At 36.6% G+C, this 26,294-nt stretch overlaps 1 protein-coding gene across 1 annotated transcript; it reads left to right on the forward strand.

The window, feature by feature from the left end:
- Nucleotides 1-1,284: 1,284 nt before the first annotated feature.
- Nucleotides 1,285-18,119, forward strand: LOC141539240 (myelin-oligodendrocyte glycoprotein-like). Its single transcript, XM_074261711.1, has 8 exons — nt 1,285-1,531; nt 11,609-11,698; nt 12,041-12,382; nt 13,643-13,756; nt 14,483-14,596; nt 14,955-15,080; nt 15,526-15,561; nt 17,313-18,119. Exons 2-8 carry the CDS (start codon nt 11,614-11,616, stop codon nt 17,354-17,356), a joined length of 861 nt encoding a protein of 286 aa, XP_074117812.1. The 5' UTR covers nt 1,285-1,531; nt 11,609-11,613; the 3' UTR covers nt 17,357-18,119.
- The last annotated feature ends 8,175 nt before the right edge of the window (nt 18,120-26,294 follow it).

Here is a 26,294-nt window from a genome sequence, read left to right on the forward strand (position 1 = left end):
AGTTCTTAATGTTTGTAAACATCAGCTCACAGAGGTTTGCTTCTCAGGGTTGTGATGTTATTTGGTCTGCTCACTCTGTGTAGAGATTAGGATGGATGACAGTTTTGGATTGAAAATGGAGGAACAGAAGGGGAAGAAGATGAAGATGATGGGTGGGCAAAAGACTGAAGAGAATGAGATGAGAGGGGTGAGGGAATGAGATGCAGAGAAGAAGGTATGGAGCCTCTGGAGCATAAGAGAAAGGGACTGAGAAGACAGGAGGAACGGAGATGAAGCAATGGAAGAGAAAAAGAGGAAGGAAAGTGAGGAGGACAGGGCACTGAGGAAGATGAAAAAGGAAAGAAAGTAGGAATGGAGACAGGAGTGGGGAGATGAGGAGGCAGAGGCAGAGGGTGTGGCAGTAGAGAGAAGAATGGAGCAGGGAAAGAATAGAAGAATGGGAAGAGAATGAAGGGACAAAAGCCTAAGGAAAAAGAGAGGGGTGGGTGTGTGTGTGTGTGTGTGTGTGTGTGTGTGTGTGTGTGTGTGTGTGTGTGTGTCTGTGTGAAGAATGGAAAGGAGAGGTAAGAAGGTAGAGGGGGCAAAGAGGAGGGGAATGAAGGGTTAGAAAGTTCTGAAATGAAGGGATAAAGGAGAAAAGGGAGGAAGGGGATGGATAGGCATGAGACTAAGGAAGATAAAAGAAAGGTGGGGAGAGGAGAAGAGATAGAGGGGTAGAAGGGCAGGGATGTAGGAACAGTTTGTGGAAAGAAGAAAGTCTGAATGAATGGGTAGGAAGCTGAAGAGGAGAAAGAGAGGAATAGGAAAAAAGGAAGAATAGGAGATGAGGGGCTGACCTAAGGGCCCAGAGGAAGAGGAAAGGCCTCATTTGGAAGGTCTGGGCAGGATCAGAGATGGAGGTTCATCTGGGGTGGACACCTCAATACGCTTCGCACTCGAGGTTCTGGAGGTACGGAGCCGTCTCTAGAGCAGGAGTCAGAGCAGAAGAGCGCCGCAGACCCTATCCCCGAAGCCCGCTTATTCCATTGGCACCAGGGGCCTGCGGAACCCTCGATGTCTCAGAGGTCCTCTGGCTGTAGCCGCTGCCTATTGCAGCGCTTATCTTGTCCAACAAGATGCCCAGGGCAGCCTTCCAGGGAACGTTCCAGTTCCAGAGGACCCAGTGGGGCGGAGGGGGCGGGGCAAAAAAGTTAAAGAGGTAGAAACTGAGCCCCGTAGGGAGAGGAGGGGCTAGAGCAGGTGTGGTTAATTGGAGGGGTGGGAACAGAGACCCGCCCCTAGATCTAGGCTGTTTCCGCAGCTTACTTTGCCCCCAAGTCTCCACAATCACTTTCGATTTCTGGATCTGTGCTGCTTGTTGCCTTTGAGCTGGCGCGGGAGCAGAGCCACCTTCTCTACAGACAGGCCTCCAAACAGGAGCCCCACGGCTGGATACGACAGTCTTTCACGGGTAGTGAGGGTGCAGTCCCAACAGGTCCATCCCTTCAGTAGACTCTGGAGACCAAAGAACCAGAAACTGAAATCACCCAGGGTGAGTGCTAAAACCTTCATCCTGACCCACCCCTCAAGCTTACACACTTTGTTACTTTATAGCTCATACTAGTTTGTCCTGGTTCCTCCCGCTCTCTATCCCCTCTTCCCCAACTCATACTGCCTCCCTAGAACTCAAAGAAATGTGTCCCACCTCCCCGAGGTCACTTGGGTATGTTCCTGCCCCCAGAGGATTTATGTCCGTTTTCCCCAGTCTCATCCTTCCTTATCTCCCTTGGGCATATGTAGCAGTTTGTTGCTCCTCACCTCAAGGACTGGCTCTCCTACGGATAAGTACAACTGCTGCAATAGCTACTGTAGATATAATATTAATAGGTTGGCAAGGAGACTTGTAAAAAGTCTCCATTTAGAGACTCAGGAGTCTCTTGCCAGAGAAAAGATTAAAAAATATTTCATGATCTCAATGTACCTTCTAAATCTTCTCTTCCTTCACCCCTTTGAGTTCCAGGGACTGCTATGTTCTTGGTTGTCAGCATCATTCTCCCAGTAGGTTTTAATTCCTATTACACCATGGACTGAAGGAAAAGCAAGTCATTTGCCTTAATTCACCCCTAGGTCATTCTAAATGAAAGCCATCCTTTACTTATTTTGCTCCCACTCTTGCTAACTTCCCTTTTCTTAAATGCTTTGCAATCATTCAACTGAAACTGCTCTCTCCAGTTACAGAAGATTTTTAAAAAATTTTTATTTATTTATTTCAAACATTCTTTTCTGTTTAAATTTTGAGTTCTAAATTCTCTTCTCCCCTTTTCTCCATTCACTGAGAAGGCAATCAATACTGATAGTAATTATACATGTGAAAATGTAAAAAGTTTCCATGTTAGCCATAGTTCAAAAGAAAGCAAAAAGAAGATAAAGGAAGTGAGAAAATTATACTTCATTTTGCACTTGGAGGTTTGCAAACTCCAAGTTCTCTCAAGGTTTTTTTTTGTTTTTTGTTTTGTTTTGTTTTTCCATTTGTAATTGTCTTGGAATTCTTTGGAACTGTCTTGGATCATCATGTTGATCGGAGATGCTAAGACTTTCACAATTGATCATTATTATAACATCATTACTACTGTGTGCAATGATCTCCCATTTCTTCTCACTTCTCTTTGCATCAATTCATATAGCTCTTGCTATGTATTTCTCATCTCTCTCCATCATTTCTTTTTAAAAAAAAAATTTCCCCTAAGGCAATTAGAGTTAAGTGACCTGCACAGGATCACACAGCTAGGAAGTGGTGTCTGAGGCTAGGTTTTTTGCAAGTGATGGTAGTACTTATTTTTGAGATTATGGAAAAAAAGAATGGATGAGGGAGACTATTCAGGTACATAGGACAGTTAAAAAGTACTCCCTGGGTTAGGAATCAGAGGATTTGGGTTTAAATCCTGGCACTCTCACTTCCAAATCTGTGTGATCTTGGTCAAGTCACTTTATCTATTTAAGTCTCAGTTTCCACATTTGACAAATAAGTGGATTAAACTTGAGAATTTGTGATGCCCCTTTCTACCCAAGTCTAGTCTGTGAGAGAATTCAAGTCTGAGAAGAAGGACGAAATATTGTGTGAGGGGTACTTAGAATATAAAATATTTGTGAAACCCTCCTATGCCTATTAAATTGGTGAAATAATAAAATGAATAAGAATTAGCACTAATATAAAACTTTACAAATATCATCTCCTTTAATCCAGATAACAATCTAGTGAAATAGGTGCTTACTATTATCCAAATTCTCCTGATGAGAAAACTGAAATTGACAGAAGTTATATTACTTGTCTAATGTCAAATAACTAATAAAAGCAGCTCTTATTTTCAAGTCCAATTCTCTATCTACTATGCCACCTAGTTATTTCTAAAAAAGCCAATGTCATGTGACTGTGGCAAAAAAGAAAAAAAAACTACTATGGATTCATTGTGGAGCTGTAAAAGTGTATGATGTTTTTGGAAAGCAGTTTGGAATTATGCAATAAATTTATAATGAAATATATAAAATAATAAAACTCTTCATCCCTTTTGACCAGTGATCTCATTATCAAATCTATATATTCTAATGTTGTATTGATAGGGGCAAAAAGCTATTTTTGTATGAGGAAAAAATTAAATAGCATTATTTGTTAGAGTAAAATAAATAAATAAATAAATTAGAAACAACTCAGATGTCCAGCAATCAGAAATAGTTGAATTAAGTATGGCATATGAATGTAGTAGAATGTTATACCCATATGAACCCACAAATATAAAGATTGCCAAACATATGAAAAGATTACATTAAATGATTCACAATGAAGGAAAAAGAATAAAAAAGAGCAGTATGCACATTGATTTATTTTAGATCATTACTCTTACTTCACTGGTGTAGAGTGGTGATGTAAAATTCAAATAGAAATAATGTCTATAAGTCACAAATTGACATAACCCCCCACAAATTAATGTTATCTATGATGCATTTTAATTTATTTTATTAAAGTTTTCCAATAGTCTTTTAATCTGCTTCCTACCACCCTCTTGAGTTTGAAATCTCTAGAGAGATTAGCAGCAACTCTGTGGCTCACAAGGAAAGAGATTTGCTTAGAATACTACAAGGGTAAGAGACATTTCTCTGGTCAAATAGCCAATATGTGTCAGAGTCATTGTATACTCATTATATGTAAAACAAACAAAATTAAGGCACTCCACTGAAAACAAGAGTAAGATTGGAGATGGTAGTGGGATTTTTATAGGGGAGGAGTGGAGAGGCCAACAATGGATTGAGCAAGACAGGTAAACATAGAAGATGAGTTTAACCTTCAAACTAATTTATATGTTTTTGGTTAATTTAATGATAAAAGTTTGATTTACATATATTTTATTTTGCTTTTTTTTCCCTTTTTGTATATATGAATGCTTATATCTGAGGGCTGACAACTATATAATAAAATTATTTTTATTCAAACAAAAAATTTATTATATAGTTATCAAAATGATTCTTGTAGGAAGAAAAGGGTTACAGCAGATAAAAGGAAAATGTTCCAGGTCTAAGAAATGGACAAATGCACAGAGATGAGATACGGCATGAAGACTGGGGAATAAATAACAGCATAATCTGGTTATATGAGTGTGTAAAGGAGTATCATGTGAAATAAGACTGGAATGGATGGGTGGAGAACCTTGAATGCCAGTTAGAGAAGTTTATATTCTAGATTGTAGATAACTTGAAAGGTTTCTGAACAGAAATATGATGTGGTCAGATCTGTGCATCACTAATCAACAAACATTAATTTAATGCTGTTACCTCTGCTAAGCACCAGAGATAGAGAGAAAGGCAACAAATAATCCCTGTGTTTTGGCAACTGGGTAAAGAATGAGATAATTGAAAGATTAGAGAAAGGGATACAACTTTAGAAATTGTTACAGTAGTTCAGATTAGAAGTTATGAAAATTTGAAGCTAGAATGGTATTGGGAGAATAGAGAAAAAAATAAATTCCACAGATGATATAGACATAAAATTAGATCTTGATAGTTGTTTAGATCCAAAAAGAAATAAGTTATTTAGGGAGGAGGAGAAAATTTCAACATGGGTCATATTGAGTTTTAATTTCTGGCAGCACCTGAAAAAAGACAAGGAAGAGAAAGATTTTATCTAACAGATGATAAGGGGAAAGTATCCTCCATCTGGGATACTTCCTCGACAAAGACGAAGCAGCATTCCACAAGCAATTGGAAAGTACTTTGGGGAAAGACTTGGCTCAAGATGTAAATTTGGGAATTATCTGCATAGAAGTGATAAATCCTGGGAGTAACTAAGATTATCAAGGAAGAAAATTTAGAGAAGTACGTAGGTGAGAAGAGAACCTTGTTTGGACATCCACACCTTAGGTGACAGGGTGAGAACATAGCACAAGGAGAAGAGAATTTTTAAAAAGCTAGAGAGTCTCACTGGAAGAGATCCCAGAGAAAATAATGGCATGGGAAGCAAGAAAAGACAGAACATCAAGGAGGAGGTTGTCAATGGTATCAAAAGTGGGGTTTTTGAGAGATCAAGAAAAATAATGGCAGAAAAAAGATCTTTGGATTTAGTAGTAAGAATAATAGTGAAAGAGGAGATAGGTATTCCAGGAGAAGTAGTTGGGATATGGACTATTCTTTCCAGAAATGTAGAAGTGGAAGAGGACTATCACTTTGGGCAATAACATGATCAAGGGAAGATTTTATTTTTTTTAATTATTATTTTTTAAATTATGGAGCATTTATATTCTTTTTATTCCTCCTATCTTCACTTCCCACTGAAGTGTGTCAGAGTGAGGAATAAGAAAAGTCCCTGGAACAAATAAATATAGTGAAGCAGAACAAATTCTCACTTGGCAAAGTCTAACATGTTTTATCTTGCATATTATAATATCCATCACTCTTGAGTCAGGAGGTGGATAGCGTTCCTGATCATCAGAATTGATGATAAGATTGATCAGAATTCTTAAGTTTTTTCAAAATTGTTCATTTCTGCAATATTAGTATTATAGTGCTAAATATTTTCTTTGTTCAGTTCAGTTCATACAAACTTGCCCAGGTTTCTCCGAAATAATCACTTTCTTTTTTCTTTCTTTCTTTTTTTTTGGGGGGGGGAGGCAATTGGAATTAAGTAACTTGTTCAGTCACACAGCTAGCAAGTATTAAGTGACTGAGACCAGATTTTAATTCAGATTCTCCTGACTCCAAGGCCAGTGCTTTGTCCACTTTGCCATCTAGCTGCCCCAATCATTTTATTGCTTACAGTACAATAGTATTCCATTACATTAATGTCTTATAATTTGTTCATCAATTTCTCCAGTTACTGAGTATCCCCTTAGTTTCCAAGCTGCAATGAAAACAATTGTTATAAAAATTATTGTATAGAGATGTTCTTTGATTTTTCCTAATTAAAGTTTTTTATTTTCAATATATACATGGATAATTTTCAATATTTACGCCTATAAAGCCCTGTGTTCTAATTTTTCTCTCCCTTCTCCCCACCTCCTCCCCCAGTTGGCAAGTGATCCAATATATGTTAAACATGTGCAATTATTTTCACAAATATCATGCTGCACAAGGAAAATCAGATCAAAAAGGGGAAAAAAATTGAAAAAGAAAACAAAATGTAAACAAACAACAATAAAAATAGTGAAAATACTATTGTGGTGCATGTTCAGTTCCCACTGTCCTCTCTCTGAGTGCAGATGACTTTCTTCATCACAAGACCATTGGAATTGGTCGGAATCACCTCGTTGTTGATGAGAGACATGTCCATCAGAATTGATCATCGAATAATCTTGCTGTTGCTATGTATAATGATCTTCTGGTTTTTCTCATTTCACTTAGCATCAGTTCATGTAAATCTCTCTAGGCCTCTCTGAAATCATCCTGCTGATCAGATGTTCTTTGATTTATTTGGAATATAGGCCCAGTAGTGGTATTATTCTTTCAAATGATAGGTACAATCTACTAAATTTTTTGACATTTTTCCAAATTGTCTTCTAGAATGGTTTGACCTTGAATTGGTCAAGGTTCCACCAAAAGTGCATTAATGTTTCTTTTTCTGAAACACTTCCAGGGGAGATAACAATGTTGGCAGCTTAAATAGCAAAGTCCCCAAGGAGGGGTATGGTGGAAGGGAAAATGAAAGTTTAGCCGGTGAAACAATTAAGGTAGCGATCTCTAAGAAATTCATATGTTGCTCATCAGCACTGTATATTCAGCAAAATGTAAAAATACCCCTATATTCAAGGTCTTTCATTTATAAGACACCTCAAAAAGTCTTTCAGTTGAAATCTCCCTGTGCTCAGAGAACTATGAAAGAAGTATTGGTCTCCCAGAGAATCCTGGCTTTCTTCCCAAATCATTTCTTTCTTCTTATTTTCAGAACCAGCCCTGTCCAGGTCTTTTATTTCTCCTCTAATCATTGGCCTACTGATCATGCCCACCCTTTAGCTCAGTACCTTAGTAAATGTTTAATAAAGTGCTTAATAAGTGTTTTCCTTTCTTCTTTCTTTCCTTTTCTTTTTTTCCTTTTTCTTTTCCTTCCTCCTTCCCTCCCTCAGTTCCTTCCTTCCTCCCTTCCTTCCTTCCTTCCTTCTTTCCTTCCTTCCTTCCTTCTTTCCTTCCTTCCTTTCTTCCTTCCTTCCTTCCTTCCTTCCTTCCTTCCTTCCTTCCTTCTTTCCTTCCTTCTTTCCTTCCTTCCTTCTTTCCTTCCTTCCTTTCTTCCTTCCTTCCTTCCTTCCTTCTTTCCTTCCTTCCTTCTTTCCTTCTTTCCTTCCTTCCTTCCTTCCTTCCTTCCTTCCTTCCTTCCTTCCTTCCTTCCTTCCTTCCTTCCTTCCTTCCTTCCTTCCTTCCTTCCTTCCTTCCTTCCTTCCTTCTTTCCTTCCTTCCTTCCTTCCTTCCTTCCTTCCTTCCTTCCTTCCTTCCTTCCTTCCTTCCTTCCTTCCTTCTTTCCTTCCTTCCTTCCTTCCTTCCTTCTTTCCTTCCTTCCTTCCTTCCTTCCTTCCTTCCTTCCTTCCTTCCTTCTTTCCTTCCTTCCTTCTTCCCTTCCTTCCTTCCTTTTTTTCTTTCATTCTTCTCTAACTTTTCCTCAATCCTTTCTTTTCTTGTACCTAGCCATTCAGCAAATTCAAATGAGTACTATGAGATCGGAAAAGACTAGAAAATTTCCCATGTATTCTATCATAGGTGTGGAGCAGTGGAACATTTTTAGTTGTATTACAATTAAATAATGTGTAGGGGCTAAAAGTAGATCAATTCGATTATATTAAAAACAGATTATGTTTGTATAAGAAAAGGAAATGCTTCCAGAATAAAAGAGAAAGAAAGAGATTAAGAATAAAACCTTGATGATAAGTACTTTTGACAAAAATTTGATAGCTAAAATCACTGGGAAATTGATACCAATTTATAAGAGTAAGAACTATTTTCATACACCAGATTAATGGTTAAAGGACATGAATAATTATTTTTCAAAGAAGAAACACAAACAATGTGGAAATTGCAAGGGATGTATTTAGGTTCCGTGTATGAAAAAAATCTCAAAAAAGCCAACAACTTCCTAACAGAGCTATCCAAAAATGATGTGGACTTTCTTGGGAGATAGTAGATTCCTTGTCCCTGGAGCTATGTAAGTGAAAGCTTACCTATTTGTTAGTAGCCTTTGCATAGGGAATTCTTGTTCAGAGATTCTGTAAGCAACATGGTTCTGATCAGGATAACATAATCAGGTGTTAGGATCTTCAGTAAAGGAGAAGGTTGTTGCTAAATGATTGTGTTTCTGGCATGGATCCAGTGTGGGGAAGAGGAGGACAAAGAGGAGGAGGAGGTATTTTCCATTTGTTGGAATCTAGTTGGTATAGCTTCTAATTATAGATTACAGATGAATTCAATTATATCTCAGGAGAAACACAAGGATAGTTGCCTCATTTCAATTTCTTTCTATTTTATCTCAGAAATAGAAAGTCATTTTCTGATAAAACTTTCTTTACCTTCTCAAGAAGCATACCAGATCAGTGATTTTATCAAAATCCTGACTAGAGTCAAAACAAGGAATTCTTGAACATGGGAAAAATTCAGCTGTGGAGGACAGGTGTTCATAGAGGACATTCTATCTCAGATTGTTGTTGTTGCTTATCTTTTGCTCTTGGAGGAGACCAATGACATCAAGAAAGTGATGTTTTGACTGGCAAGTGAATTGGATTTAAGTGAGGCAGGACTGTATAGTCACCATTCTCATTCTTTTTTCTGGAACCATCTAGGTCCATTGACAAGATATAGATCAAGTGTGAAGGACAAACAACAATTTGTGAGGAGTAGTAGCTGCCCCTCTAGGAGACACAACTAGTCATTTTCTTTTTTTTTAATTTAATTTTTATTTTATTTTATAATTATAACTTTTTTTGACAGTACATATGCATGGGTAATTTTTTACAACATTATCCCTTGCATTTACTTCTATTCAGATTTTTTCCCTTCCTCCCCCAACCCCCTCCCCCAGATGGCAGGCAGTCTTATACATGTTAAATATATTACAGTATATTCTAGATACAATATATGTGTGTAGAACCGAATTTCTTGTTGCACAGGAAGAATTGGATTCAGAAGGTAAAAATAACAGTTTACACTCATTTCCCAGTGTTCCTTCTCTGGGTGTAGTTGTTTCTGTCCATCATTCATCAATTGGAATTGGATTAGCTCTTCTCTATGTTGAAGAAATCCACTTCCATCAGCATACATCCTCGTACAGTATCATTGTTGAAGTGTATAATGATCTTCTGGTTCTCCTCCTTTCACTTAGCATCAACAACTAGTCATTTTCAATTGGGCAATGCTTCTTTTTCCTTTCTTCTTACCTCAGATATAGTCTTGCTACAAGAGGGAGCAACCCATTCATAAGACAGGAGCTCTTTGACTAATTTTTTTAGATCATGATCCTTTTTGGCAGCCTGGTAATACCAATGGACCCTTTTCACATAATATTTTTAAATTCATAAAACATGGCTATTTCCAACAATGAGATGATTCAGGCCAATTCCAATCAATTTGTGATGGAGAGAGCCATCTTCATACAGAAAGAGGACTATGGGGACTGAATGTGGATCACAACAGAATATTTATTGTTGTTTGCTTGCTTTTTTTCCCTCTTTTTTTCCCGTTTTGATTTGATTTTTCTTGTACAGCATGATAAATGTGGAAATATGTTTAGAAGAATTGCACATGTTAAATCTACATTGGATTACTTGCAGTCTAGGAAAGGAAGTTAGGAGGAAGACAGGAAGAAAAATTTGGAACACAAGATTTTGCAAGGGCAAATGTTGAAAACTATCTTTGCATGTATTTTGAAAAAGCTATTATTAAAATATTTTAAAAGAAATGGGATGTTTAGAAAAGCAAAAAAATTCATAAAACAAAATGCATAGGAATACAAATGAAATCAGTTATTAAAATATGTAGTTTTTCTCTTCCAAGTTTATGAACATCCTAAAATATATTCAAAGGTCCCTTAAGGGATCCATGAACTTAGGTAAAGAAATTCATGCCCTGGAGAGTTCTAATTGTTCCTAGTCTCTAATATTTTCTTACTCCTTCCCAGTCTCCATGAGTTAAATACAAGAGTAGCTATTCTGATTACTGACCTTCTTAGATATCCAAACTCTATGCAGCTAGAGTAAGAGGAAGGCAGTGGAGGTAGGGGTCAGAGATGGTGACAGACTCCAAGAGAATCTGCTATGACAGAAGCCTGAGGCTGACCAGAGGATAACAGAGTCTGCTCCCACCCTAATGTCCCACCAAATTGACAACCTGATGAAAAATTCTGATCATAATGTTTGCCTTAGTTCTTGCTCTATATGATATTCCCTGTCACTCACTCCACTCTTACTATGCACTCCCCTTTTAGTAAGCACTCACCCAATGCCAATCACTACTAGACTCTGGGAATAGAAATAGTAAATGAAATGTTCCTGCTTTCAGAAATCTTATTGTCTATTAGGAGGAGAGTGATATATATGCACAAAATACCGTAGAAACAAAAATATTTTTGATGAAGTGGTAGTATGGGAAGGAGATTAACATGCACAGGAATCAGGATAGGGAACATGTTTAAGGAGGTATCAGCTGAGCTGAGCCTTCAAGGAATTCTAAGAGGCTGGAAGGAGGACACCGGTAGCAGCTTGCACAAAAGCATGAGGCTGGGAGAAAGGATGTTGTCCAACAGAAAATAAGCCTATGTGTCTGAAGAGAGTAATATGGAATTAATGTGAAAACTTGGATGGGAGCTAAACCATGAAGTGTTTTACATGCCAAATAGAGGAGTCTGTATTTTATCCCACAGACAGTAGGGACTATTTAGAATCTATTGATCAGAGAATTGACATGATTAGACTTGTGCTCTGTGGTTACCAACCTCACAACTATCTGGAAAGGAGAGAGGCTTAAGGTCAGGGAGACCAACTAGGAGTTTATTGCAGAGAATCCAGATGAGAGATGAGGAGAGCTTGTTCTAAGGAAGTAGCCATATAGATGAAAAAAAAGGGGGAATGACTGGGAGAAATATTACTGAGCCTCTTATGTCTTTTTTCCTCAGGTGTGATGGAGATCAGCAGGTGCTCAAAAGCCTTTCTCTTCAAATTCCTTATCTCCTTCCTCCTCCTTGACATGCCTGCTCAAGTTTCAGGTATGGATGGCTGTTAGATTTTTTTTTAATAGCTTTCAGGACCTTGCCATAAGATCCTAAGGGCTGTGCCTATGGGGATTCTGGCCTCTTCTCTCCTTACAAACCAAGCCATTCCTTCTTTACTGGAGAAACTTACCTCCATATCCACAACCAATCCTTTTCTCCAACCTGACACTATCTCATTGTCCTTATCATCCTGTCTCTTTCCCTCCTTGGACTCCTTCCCTCCTTCCCTCTGGCATGGAGTTTTGGACTCTGTTCTCCTGTTCCTCTGTATCCTGGAGTCCAGTTCCTCCCATCCTTTTCTGACCCCATGTCTCTCTCTTCTATCTGTCTGAACAGGAGCTTTCTTAGTGTTTGGACCTACAGCACCTCTCCAGGCTTCAGTAGGAGGAGAGGCGATATTATCATGTCATCTGTCCCCCGCTCAAAGTGCCCAGCATATGGAAGTGGTTTGGTCCAAATCCCAGGATATAGTGCATCACTATCAAAGTGAGGAAGATGATTTCACAGACCAGTCACCTAATTACCATGGGAGGACTAAGCTGATGAAAAATGCCATCACTGCCGGGAATGTTACATTGAGAATAGGGGATGTGAAACCTTCAGATGCGGGACAGTATAAGTGTCATTTTTCTGATTATTCTCATTCAGCAGAAGCATTCATGGAGCTGGAGGTCATAGGTAAGGTCCCAAATTGAAGTTTGTTTTCCTTGGATTTGTTTTAATGTATCAGGAAAAGCATGGCTTGCCCGTTCACTTATTCAACAACAAGTTTACAAGAGACCTCCTCCCTGCCAGACCCTGAGTGAGGTGCAGAAAATATAATATATAATAAAATATAGCCTCAGAGAGGCTACTGTCTGGGAAGGGAGTTCATCATGTACTTAAATATCTTTCACACAAAGCAAAAGTGCCAAGCAAGAAAACTTTTGAAGGAGTAATCCCTTTCATCTAGGCAGATCAGGGAAGGCTTCAAGGAAGACTGGAGGAAGGGAAGTGTTTTTTTTGGGGAGGATATGATATGTCTATAATTCAGCTTAACTGACTGATAGTATCCAGTTCAATGACTCTTACCTTTGATGGCAAATTCTTCTGCTCATTTTGCATACAAGGAAACTGAGGCAAATTGAATTAAGTGACTTTTCCAGAATCACACAGCTAGTAAGTGACTGAGGCCAGATTTGAATTGAGGAAGAGCAGTCTTCTTGACTACAGACCTAAAACTGTTTCTGTTGTACCATCTAGCTGCCCCCTATGATATGTAGTAAACATTTAGTAAATACTTACTGGTTAGATAATAAGCCTTATTCACCAAATTATTTCACACTTCAAGAAAAGGAAAAGGAAAGCCACTTCATAGGTGATATTGTCAGAAAAAGGAGAATCAATAAATCCATAACAAAAGATGAATTTTCACTTTTTATAGACATTATTCATTCTTTTTTTTTTTTTTTTTTTTTTTTTTTTTTTTTTTTTTTTAGGCTGGGGTTAAGTGACTTGCCCAGGGTCACACAGCCAGGAAGTGTTAAGTGTCTGAAACCAGATTTGAACTCGGGTCCTCCTGACTTCAGGGCTGGTGCTCTATCCACTGCGCCACCTAGCTGCCCCTGACATTATTCATTCTTTAGAGACATTTTGGACTTATTCTCTCAATTCACACATGCACAAGAGCTTTGTTGGTTACATCTCTTACTATAAGGACAGAGCACTTCTAGGCCTCTAGGATTGAACTCTCATTGTCGTGTCTTTGTTACACCTGCAATTCATACTTTACCCATAGACCCTCATTCTGCTATCATCAGTGTTCGTGATTTCTACAACAGAAAATACAGAAAGTTTCTATTTAGTAGAAAGAAGAGAAACAAAAGATGAATTCAGGGAAAGCCTGTATGAGGGCAGCCCCAATTCCACCTGAAGCCTAAGACAGAGTTTGTATTTCAGAGCCACCAAACCTGTTTCAAACCTATCCTATCTGGTGGAGTGTGATTGGCATCCTGGCATTGGTACAGCTCAGCATCCTCTTTTACTACAGCTGGAAAACCTACCAGTACAGAGGTAACTTCTGTTTGGGAAGAAAGGAGATCAGGCAGTTAACCCTTCAAGTAGCATTTAAGTGTTTACTATATGCTAAATACTGTGCTAATCCCCAGGAATAAAAATCTAAGGACAAAGAAAGGCAATTCCTGCTTTCTAGGAGTTTATTTTCTAATGGGGAAGAAAATTATAAAAGGAAAATAAAAAGGCAATTGGGATAAAGGTTGCACAAAGAAAAATCCAGAGTACAGCCTAGAATGAGGCTCTGCTGACCTTTGACCCTTATTAAATGGAGTATGTGGGAAGAATAATCCAATCAGAAGGAGAGGTCACAAGGTTTGGAGTGAGGCTTCAGAATGAAGAATTTGGGTATAGTGATGGAAGTCCAGAGTTTAGCTTGGAGAAGAAAGAGAAGAGACTAAGAAAAAATATGAACTCTCATGGTCTTTATCCCAAATACTCTGAAGTTATGCTATAGATTCTCAGGCAATGGGTACTGTGGCCTTCAGACTTTGTCAGGAACTCCAGGGATGCAGAAAAGGAGGCCGAGACTTAGTTGGTCAATCAATTAGCTCTGGAAGCTGCCTTAGGGTCAGTCAGTGAGTGTTCCAGGTAAGGGAAAGAAGGTAGGCAGGACACCCTGAATTTATTGATGCCCCTGGCTGGAGTCAAGTGGTGAGGTGCGTTGATGAGGAGCCCTGGCAAGAAGTCTACTGAAAGATTCTGGGCCTGGCCTTTGTGTTTCAGGGAATTTCCTAGTCCTATGGTCTCATAAAATGGGAGTGATAACCCTGGCAGTTTTTTGGTGTTTACTGATGGGCTTCCTCATTTACTACATTGTGAATATGTCTGGCTGTCGAGGTAAGTCCCTACAGCATGTTAGAGGGTCTCTGTCCCTCTGTGGCTCACCAGACCAGGGCTGGCAGAAGGAGCAAAGACAGAGCTTAGATTCCTCACTGGCCCTCCTGAGTTTCACCCTGAATCTTGGGAGGAGGAGGAAGTGCTATGTTCCCCAAATGCTATCACTGGGTTGTATATATGTTGAAAGTGACATTGGGATAGTGACTTTGGTGTAAGGCCCTGGGGTGGGACTCTGCTGTAGTTGTGGATGAGGGAAAGAGGAATCTTTGGTTAGGAGTATGGGTGAATGAGGGAGATGGAAGCTCTGATAGGAGATTTAGGAGGCTGCTGAGTGCTTGGGACTTATTCTGATTTTCAGGCATGGAAGACCTGGAAGAGTGGGTATACAAGGACCGGGTGTATTTGGCACTTTTGACATTCCTTCCTCTACTGCCAACATTCCTGTTTGTTTCTGTTGATTTCTATGGCAAGCGCAAGGCAAAAGGTGATTAGAACCAACCTGGGGATGTACTTGGGTTCAGATTCCCTGAAGAAAGACCACACAGAAATCTGGACAAGCTTCCTTTCCCACAACAGCCCCTTAAACATGGCACCAAAGATCCTTTTAGGCTCAGAGTTCAGGTTCTGGTGAGGCTGGACTTCTGTAATTTCCCTTATTCTTTAGCAGATTCAAGGATCTAAAGGCTCATAATGAGCTCTAAAGTCCTCTCTTCTCTCTCCTCCCTTATCCAAGTCACCAAGCACAGGTCCATATTAAACTTTATAATACAGATATCTGGGATTGAATGTGATACACCATACCAAAACTCCCCCAGTAGCTTAGGCAAGCAGACCCCAGATGCTCTCTAGCCTTCCCCATAGCGCTCTATCTTTAAATTCTTTTTTTACATATTCTCACTGCCATCTTCCCTTGCTTTGTCCATTTCTAGAGAAAAGAAACCGAAACCAATCTGGAAACCCAGCAGGTAAGAAATTCTGAGCTCCTATTTCTATCCATCCCAGTCTTATCTTCTGTCCTCCAGTAAGTCAGGGATGTTCTTAAACAGCCAATTTTTCAGAAAAAGGAAGAAGTCAAGCCAGATTTCCAGTCCCTCCAGAGCCTTGGTCCTTTCTCCTATGCTCCCTCTCTCTGACCTTTGCACCACTTGTTGGTATTTCCCAAGGTCAGAGGCCTGCAGAATGCCAGGCCCTTTCTAGAACTAACTCAGGGAACTTTGTCCTTGGCCTAGGAATTCCTTTGCCCATTGTAAATGCCACAGTGAATCCTAATTCAAGCCCAAACTTCATATTGTGCTCCTGCCTTTCCTGTTTCCTTCTAGACCTGAAGTCCAGCATTTTATCCATTAATTCTAGAAGACCTGTTTTCAAATCCTTTCCTCATCATGGTCATGGTACTACTTTAAATGTTACTATACTGTTACATTAATTCATGTTTCCTCTCAGGGATTAGGTTATAGCAACTCAGGGAAATCAAAAAATCTTAGGGACCAGTTTGGAAAACAGGATTCAGGAGAACAGGATTCAGAACCTATCTTCAGAACCAACAGGTTCTCCAGCACCCCCAAGCTATTTTAGAAGCCTCTGACCATTAGGATACTTCCCACCACAAATGTATTCAAAATTCCTCACAAATTTAGCATGGCCCCAAGACACTACATAAAAACTTTAGCCATGAACAATAAGAAATGTTAACAAGAAAGAACAGGGTCATTGCTTCACCTTGGTCCCCTTAGTGATCCACTAGTGGTTTGCATTCCTATGTTTTCTCTAAATGATTTTCAAATCTATTACTTCAAATGTAGCCCTATGTGCTCACTGCTGCTGTGACATGGGATTTCTGTTTATTAGTCCTCTGCCTCTTCCCTACAATCCAGCTTACCATGTTCACATTCCCTCCTTCACCTTCCTCCCTAAATCTAATCCTGGGGCTTCTTAGAATGATTGAAGGAGCTTGATTCTTTTATTCACTTCATTTGATGTTTGTTATCCCCTGGCTTACATTACCTTCCTTCTCTGGCTATATTCTCTTATGAATGGCCAAGGCTGACAATCAGACTGAAAGGGGCAGAGATTGGCACTGAGTCTGTCCCAAATCCTATTCTGATGAAGCCCTGCACCTAGCAGCATGTAGGTAGGAATAAATATTTTAAGTTCTTATTAAACTGAGTTCTGAGAATACAAATTCAAACAAAAAGAAAAATGCTTTCTATGCTCAAGAAGCTTATATTCTAATGACAGTATTGTGCATTGCACAATTCTGAAAAGTAAGGTAAGGGGGAAAGTACCTATGTGGCAACATCACATCAAAATCCAGAATATCAGAAACAACAGGAGGTTTATTGGGTTAATTTGTCTGGTGATGGCTAATTCCTTATCTTCACCATACTGACTACTCAGAGCCCAGCATTCTGTGAATATAACTTTGATGACTCTTTTCCAAACATTTTACCTTGTTCTTGGCCCACTGAGCCACACCGGCCATCCTATATTTTCTATATAGATTAGCTAATATCTTTTTGGCTTTCTTTTTCACTCCAAGTGTGTTATTCACATGACAAAATAATTCTTTAAGGAGGAAAGTTTGCACTGTGGTTAGGATTCAACTTGTGTGGAAGTTCAGCTCTTAAAAAACTAAAAGAGCTAAAGCTTGACCCTATCACAGATGATTTTACCTAAATGAGCTGACCTTTTAAAATTTGGTTATGTTTTTATGCAGAAGGTATACCACTGCAGGACTCTCAAGAAAGAAACAATAAATAAGGAGCAACAACCGTAAACTATGTGACTTGGCCCTAACATCGAAAAGAAGAGGATTTAGTCTTGTCTCCATCATCCGATCATACACTTCCCTCACTCTCATCCTTCCTTCACATTCACATGCCTTATTAAACAGAGGTTGGATACTGGAGATATTGTAGAAGGGATTCATGTAATTGGGGAATTCCCTTGTTATCTTTTTCTCTTGAAATTACTGTGAGTGTGTGGGGGTATGTCTATTTTCATCTGTAGACTTAACGTAACTCTTTTTTATATGTAGGACCCCCAGAAGTGTTTCTACAGATTTAAAATATGTGAAGGTCTGCATAAATGTAAAACCAAAGACTCAAGTCCTTACTCATGTGTTTATTTTAATTAATCAGAGTACAAAATTCAAGGCGAAGGCATTTGGTAAAAGAGTATGTATGCCTAATTTCTGCCAGACTGTTTTCCAGTTTTCCCGACAATTTTTCTTTTTACCAAATAATAAAGTCTTCTCCCTAAAACTTAATTCTTTACACTTGTCAAAAACAATTTTACTACAGTCATTTGCTGCTGAAAATTTTATGTCTATTCTGTTCTACTGATCTTCCTTTGTATTTCTTAACCAGTAACAGATACTTTGGATAATTACTACCTAATAGTAATGTTAAGCAAACATAACATTTTTTATTAGTTCTTTTAATATCCTTGAACTTTTGTTTTTTAAAATGAATTTTGTTACTATTTGCTACTTATTCATTAAAATAAATTTTTGGTAATTTAATTGAGTGATTTAATTTATATTGCATATATTAATCAATATAGGTAAAATTATCATTTGTATTGTATTGGTCTTTCCTACTCATGGACAATTAATATTTCTTCAATCTATTTAAATCTGATTTTATTTGTGTAAAAAGTTTTTTTTTTTTTTTTAATTTGTTATGGCAGGTATACTCCTAGTTATTTAATACTGGTCAGAGTAATTTCTTTACAAATGATCTATTTAAAGAATAATGATTTAAAGACATTATGCTTTTCTTTACAAAGATAATAGTTATTTCAAATAGTTTATCTCTTACCATGCTTTTTTGAAGGTTTTTGTTTGTCACACATGAATACAGATGATTTATGCTACTTTGTTAAAATTATTAGTTGTTTCAACCAAGTTGTAAGTTAAGCCTTTGAGATTTTCTATGTATATTATCTTATCATTTGCAAAAAGAGATGGTTTTATTACCTTGTTTCCTACTATGATGCCTTCTATTTCTTTTTCATCTCTTCTTGCTCTTACTAAGATTTCTAATGCAATATTGAATAATGTTAATATCAGTGGGCGTGCTTGATTGTACTGAGAATGCTTGGTGATGATTTTGGACAAATTTATCAATTTAAGGAAGAATACATTTATATAGAAGTATTTTTAATAGAAATGAGTATTGCACTTTAGCAAAAGCTTTTTCTACATTTATTTATAAGATAATATAAATTTGTTCCTTTTATTATTGATATAATCAATTATGCTTATAGTTTTCTTTATGTTAAATCATCCCTGCATTCCTGATATAAATCCCACTTAGTCATAATGCATAATCTTTGTAATATATTATTGCAATCTTTTAGCTAGTATTTTATTTATGATTTTTAAAATTCAGTTTCATTAATGAAATTGGCTTATAAATTTTGTTATTTTTACTCCTTTGGATTTAGGTATCAGTATCATATTTATTTCATAAAAGGAGTTTGGTAGGACCCTTTTTGTCTATTATTCCAAATAATTTATTTAATATTGGAATTAGTTGGTCTTTAAATGTTTGATAGAAGTCACTTGTAAATTCATCTGGTCGTATTGCTTTTTTCTTAGAAAGGTCATTTATGCTGTGTTCAATTTCCTTTAATAAGTCTATTTAGATATTCTATTTTCCTCTTCTTCTAATCTAGGCAGTTTGTATTTTTGTAAATATTCTTCCATTTCACTTAAATTGTTAAATTCAAGTATATGATTGGAAAAAATAACTCCTTATAATTGCTTTGCTCTTATCCTATTTAGTAATATATTCACTCATTTCATTTTTAATTCTAGTGATTTGGTTTTCTTCTTTCTTTTTTAAAAAAAATAATATTAACCAATAAATTGCCTCTACCCTTTGACCCAAGAATACCACTACTACTTCTATTTCCAAAAATAATTAGAGAAAAAAGAAAAGAACCTAAGTTTTCTAAAATATTTATAACACCTCTCTTTGTGATTTCAAAGAAGTAGAGATTCTAGGGATGCCCATTAATTGTGGAATAGCTGAATAAGTTGTGTTATATAATTGTGATGTAATACTTCCAGTAAGTTCAATGATCTTAGAAAAAAAATTAACTTGCACAAAATAAAAGAGGGCAAGATGAACAAAGCCAAGACAATATTTTGTGCAATAATAACAGCAATATTGTTTTAGGAATAAGAATAACTTTGAATAACTAAGTCATTCATATAAATTTATATCAATACAAATTAATTATAGAGAATCTTTAAAGCAAAACACTGTATCTAAAGAAAGAACTGATAAATAGAAATATATATATTGAATGATCTTATATTAATGTGTACAAACACATGTCTTATAGTTGCCACCTTTAGAATGGGAAGGAAGGAGGAAAGAAAAAAAGAAAAATAAAAAAGTTACATAACTCTATTATATGTTTAAAAGGAATAGCAAGTTGTACATAATAGATTTGCAGTACCATATGCAATCACTTTTTTCCTATTCTCCTATATTATGGAAATGCTTGTTTTATTTCTAAAATTCAGAATAAAAAATTATATATATATATATATATATATATATATATATATATATATATATATATATATACATGTATATATATATATATATATATATATATATATATATATATATATATATATATACATGTGTGTGTGTGTGTGTGTGTGTGTGTGTGTGTGTGTAATAAGAAAATAGGGATATAATGCCTTACCCCTAAACAACAACCTAGTCTTACTGTATCCATCCCCACTCCTTACACCCTCATAGCATCCTGGAAAGAGTGGATGTGTATGAAGATCATACACAAGAGTACACAAATAGGGTAGATATGTGACCAGGCAAAACTGTTGTTCTGCTAGTCTCAAAGTCCTTACTGGTTTCCTAATTACATTTGACCTCATCTCTGCTGGTTGTCTTAATTGGACATGAGGTCATCAGTCTTCTGTCTATCACCAATTTCTGGGCTTTAAATCTTTAAGTCCATGATGGGCTAAAAAAAAAAGATGAAGACCATATTTTTCATTGTAGCCAGAGTCCAAAGACTCCATAGACTTCCCAACTGGAAGGCATGGCTGTGGTTAGTACCTGCAGTCTGAGATACTCTTGAATTTTAATTCCCTGTATCTGATGCTGAATCTTAGTCATTTATATAAGATTTAAAAGTTAGAACTTCAGGAGCTCCTCTCTGTTTTGACATACAGATGAATTTGAAGCAGATCTAAAGCTAAGTGAAGAAGGCAATATTGTTTTCCTCTTCCTCTCACCCCCATTTATCCCTTTATTACATATAGCTGTCAGCAGCAAAATCCTCTGCTTTTGGTGAAAAACATTACTTCTTGTTGTTCAATTGTTCTTATTCTGTGACCCCATGGACCATCATACTCCAGGCCCTCCTGTCCTCCACTATTTTTCCCAAGTCTGTTCAAGCTCATGTTCATTGCCTTTAGGAATACTACCTATACATCTCATCCCCTGCCATCTCCTTCTCCTTTTGCCTTCAGTCTTTTTCAATATCAGGTTTTTCCCCATTGGGTCCTGTGGTCTCATTACATGGTCACAATTAAGCTTCAACTTCATTATTTGATCTTCCAATGAATAGCCTGAATTTATTTTTGAGTATTTAATTTTAAAATAAATTTTGAATTTAATTTAATTTTAAATGTTGAGTTCTTTGATCTCTTTACTATCCAAGGGACTTTCAGAAGTACTACAATTCAACAGCATCAATTTTGTAGCATTCAGCTTTATTTACAGTTCAACTCTCTCTTTTTCTTTTAATTTATTTTTTATTAATTTTTTATAATTATAACATTTTCTTTGACGTACATATGCATAGGTATTTTTTTAACAACATTATCCCTTGTACTCCCTTCTGTTCCGAATTTTTCCCCTCCTTCCCTCCACCCCCTCCCCTAGATGGCAGGCATTCCCATACATATTAAGTATCTTATAGTATGTCCTAGGTACAATATATATGTGCAGAACCGAATTTTGTTGTTGTTGTTTCAAAGGAAGAATTGTATTGGGAAGGTAAAAATAATCTGGGAAGAAAAACAAAACAAAACAAAACAAAAACAAACAAAAAACCAAAACAAAACAATGCTCACAGTTTACACTCATTTCCCAGTGTTCCTTTTCTGGATGTAGCTGATTTTGTCCAACATTGATCAGCTGGAAGTGAGTTGGATCTTCTCTATGTTGAAGATATCCACTTCCATCAGAATACATCCTCATACAGTATCATTGTTGAAGTGTAAAATGATTCCCTAGTTCTGCTCGTTTCACTCAGCATCAGTTGATGTAAGTCTCTCCAACCCTCTCTGTGTTCTTCCTGTTGGTCATTTCTTACAGAACAATAATATTCCATAACATTCATATACCATAATATACCCAACCATTCTCCAATTGATGGACATCCATTCATTTTCCAGTTTCTAGCCACTTCAAAAAGGGCTGCCACAAATATTTTGGCACATACAGGTCCCTTTCCCTTCTTTAGTATTTCCTTGGAATATAAGCCCAGTAGTAGTATGGCTGGGTCAAAGGGTATGCACATTTTGATAACTTTTTGGGCATAATTCCAGATTGCTCTCCAGAATGGTTGGATTCTTTCACAACTCCACCAACAATGCATCAGTGTCCCAGTTTTCCCACAGCCCCTCCAACATTCATCGTTATTTGTTTCTGTCATCTTAGCCAATCTGGCAGGTATGTAATGATATCTCAGAGTTGTCTTAATTTGCATTTCTCTGATCAATAGTGATTTGGAACACTCTTTCATATGAGCGGAAATAGTTTTAATTTCATCATCTGAAAATTGTCTGTTCATATCCTTTGACCATTTATCAATTGGAGAATGGCTTGATTTCTTATAAATTAAAGTCAATTCTCTGTATATTTTGGAGATGAGGCCTTTATCAGAACCTTTAACTGTAAAAATGGTTTCCTAATTTGTTACTTCCTTCTAATCTTGTTTGCATTAGTTTTGTTTGTGCAGAAACTTTTTAATTTGGTGTAATCAAAATTTTCTATTTTGTGATCAATAATGGTCTCTAGTTCTCCCTTGGACACAAACTCCTTCCTCCTCCACAAGTCTGAGAGGTAAACCATCCCATGTTCCTCCAATTTATTTATGATTTTGTTCTTTATGCCTAAATCTTGGACCCATTTTGATCTAATCTTAGTATGTGGTGTTAAATGTGGGTCCATGCCTAGTTTCTGCCATACTAATTTCCAGTTTTCCCAGCAGTTTTTGTCAAATAATAAATTTTTATTCTTATCCCAAAAGTTGGGATCTTTGGGTTTGTCAAACACTAGATTGCTATTGTTATTCACTATCTTGCCCTGTGAACCTAACCTATTCCACTGATCAACTAGTCTGTTTCTTAGCCAATACCAAATGGTTTTGATGACTGTTGCTTTAAAATATAGTTCTAGATCAGGTACAGATAGACCACCTTCATATAATTTTTTTTTATTACTTCCCTTGAAATTCTCGACCTTTTGTTGTTCCATATGAATTCTGTTGTTATTTTTTCTAGGTCATTAAAATAGTTTCTTGGGAGTCTGATTGGTATAGCACTAAATAAATAGATTAGTTTAGGGAGTATTGTCATCTTAATTATATTCGCTCGGCCTATCCAAGAGCACTGAATGTCTTTCCAATTATTTAAATCTGACTTTATTTTTGTGGCAAGTTTTGCTCATATAATTCCTGACTTTCCTTTGGTAGATATATTCCCAAATATTTTATACTATCGACCATTATTTTGAATGGAATTTCTCTTTGTATCTCTTGCTGTTGAATTGTGTTGGTAATGTATAAAAATGCTAAGGATTTATGTGGATTTATTTTGGCAACTTTGCTAATTATTTCTAATAGCTTTTTAGCAGAGTCTTTGGAGTTCTCTAAGTATACCATCATGTCATCTGCAAAGAGTGATAGTTTGATTTCCTCATTTCCTACTCTAATTCCTTGAATCTCTTTCTCGGCTCTTATTGCCGAGGCTAGCGTTTCTAGTACTATATTGAATAGTAATGGTGATAGTGGATAACCTTGTTTCACTCCTGATCTTCCAGGGAAAGGTTTTAGTTTATCGCCATTACATATGATGTTTACTGATGGTTTTAAATATATGCTCGTTATTATTTTAAGGAATAATCTATATTCTATACTCTCAAGCGTTTTTAGTAGGAATGGATTTGGATTTTATCAAATGCTTTTTCTGCATCTATTGAGATGATCATATGGTTTTTATTAATTTGATTATTAATATGGTCAATTATACTAATAGTTTTCCTAATATTAAACCAGCCCTGCATTCCTGGTATAAATCCTACTTGATCATAGTGTATTATCCTGGGGATTATTTTCTGAAGTCTTTTTGCTAATATCTTATTTAAGATTTTAGCATCAATATTCATTAAGGAGATTGGTCTATAGTTTTCTTTCTCAGTTTTTGATCTACCTGGTTTAGGTATCAGTACCATGTCTGTGTCATAAAAGGAATTTGGTAGGACTCCTTCAATCTCTATTTTTTCAAATAGTTTATATAGCATTGGAGTTAGTTGTTCTTAAATGTTTGGTAAAATTCACATGTAAATCCATCTGGTCCTGGGGATTTTTTTCTTAGGGAGTTGGTTAATAGCTTGTTCTATTTCTTTTTCTGAGGTGGGACTATTTAGACTACTTACTTCTTCCTCTGTTAATCTGGGCAAGCTAATTTTTGAAGGTATTCTTCCATTTCATTTAAATTATCTAATTTATCGGCATAAAGTTGAGCAAAGTAGCTCCTAACTATTGTTCTAATTTCCTCTTCATTAGTGGTGAGTTCTCCCTTTTCATTTTCAAGACTAACAATTTGCTTTTTCTCTTTCCTTTTTTTAATCAGGTTTACTAAGGGCTTATCTATTTTGTTGGTTTTTTCATAGAACCAACTCTTAGTTTTATTAATTAATTCAATAGTTTTTTTACTTTCAATTTTATTAATCTCATCTTTTATTTTTAGAATTTCAAGTTTTGTGTTTGTCTGGGGGGTTTTAATTTGTTTCTTTTCTAGCAATTTTAGTTGTAAGCCCGATTCATTGGCCCTCTCTTTCTCTATTTTATACAAGTAGGCTTGTAGAGATATAAAACTTCCCCTTATTACTGCTTTGGCTGTATCCCACACACTTTGGTATGATGTCTCATTATTATCATTTTCTTGGGTGAAGTTATTAATTATGTCTATGATTTGTTGTTTTACCCAATCATTTTTTAGTATAAGATTATTTAGTTTCCAATTATTTTTTGGTCTATTTTCCCCTGACTTTTTATTAAATGTAATTTTAATTGCATTGTGGTCTGAAAAGGATGCATTTACTATTTCTGCCTTACTGCATTTGATTTTGAGGTTTTTATGCCCTAGTATATGATCAATTTTTGTATAGGTTCCATGAACTGCTGAGAAGAAAGTATACTCCTTTCTGTCTCCATTTAGCTTTCGCCAAAGATCTATCATATCAAACTTCTCTAGTATTCTATTTACCTCTTTGACTTCTTTCTTATTTATTTTGTGGTTTGATTTATCTAATTCTGAGAGTGCAAAGTTGAGATCTCACACTATTATAGTTTTGCTGTCTATTTCTTCTTGAAGCTCTCAATTTCTCTTTTAAGAATTTTGATGCTGCACCACTTGGTGCATATATGTTTAATTTTGATACTGCTTCATTACTGATGCTACCCTTTAGCAGGATATAATGCCCTTCCTTATCTCTTTTAATTAGATCAATTTTTGTTTTTGCTTGATCTGAGATGAGGATGGCTACCCCTGCTTTTTTGGCTTTGCCTGAAGCATAGTAGATTCTGCTCCACCCTTTTACTTTTAGTTTGAATGTATCACCCTGTTTCAGGTGTGTTTCCTGTAAACAACATATAGTAGGATTCTGACTTTTAATCCAGTCTGCTAACTGCTTCCTCTTTATGAGGGAGTTTAGCCCATTCACATTTATGGTTAGAAGGACTAATTCTATATTGCTTGACATCCTGTTAACCCCTGCTTATGCTTTTCTCCTTTCCTTCCCTCTTACGCCCCTACCCAGTATTAAACTTGTGAACACCACTTGCTTTTCACAGCCCTCCCTTTTTAGGATCCCTCCCCCACCTTAAAGTTCCTCCCCTTATTTTACCCCTTTTCCTCACAATTTCTGTATTCCCTTCCTCTTAGCTTACTCCTCCCTTCTCACTTTTCAATGAAGTAGAAGTTTCACCATAAATCAAATATGTCTGTTGATACACATTATATTCATCTCCCTCCTTTCTTTTTCTCAGATATAATAGGTTAGCTTTGCCTCTTCGTGAGATGTAGTACCACCACTTTACACTTTTTTATGATATAATTTCCTTTCTACCTCTAGTTTCTAGGACAAATTATACATATGTTCTTTACATATTTTTATGGCAGAAGTATAGTTCTCAAGACTTCTTTTTACCTTTTTAGAAATCTCTTGAGTTCTGTATTTGAAGATCAAACATTTTATGTAGGTCTGGTTTTTTCATCAGGAATAGATGAAATTCATTTATTTCTTTAAATATCCATCTTCTTCCCTGGAAAACGATGCTCATTCTTGCTGGGTAAGTTATTCTTGGCTGCATATCAAGTTCCTTAGCCTTTCAGGATATCATGTTCCAGGCCCTGCGTTCT

This window comes from Sminthopsis crassicaudata, chromosome 1 (genome assembly GCF_048593235.1).
Source record: "Sminthopsis crassicaudata isolate SCR6 chromosome 1, ASM4859323v1, whole genome shotgun sequence".
In the NCBI taxonomy this organism is placed as follows: Eukaryota; Metazoa; Chordata; class Mammalia; order Dasyuromorphia; family Dasyuridae; genus Sminthopsis; species Sminthopsis crassicaudata.

Coding starts and splice junctions, on each gene's coding strand:
- LOC141539240 (XM_074261711.1), top strand. CDS start 11,614: ATGGAGATCAGCAGGTGCTCAAAAGCCTTTCTCTTCAAATTCCTTATC. Junction 11,699..12,040: donor CATGCCTGCTCAAGTTTCAG/GTATGGATGGCT, acceptor CTGTCTGAACAG/GAGCTTTCTTAGTGTTTGGA. Junction 14,597..14,954: donor GAATATGTCTGGCTGTCGAG/GTAAGTCCCTAC, acceptor TCTGATTTTCAG/GCATGGAAGACCTGGAAGAG.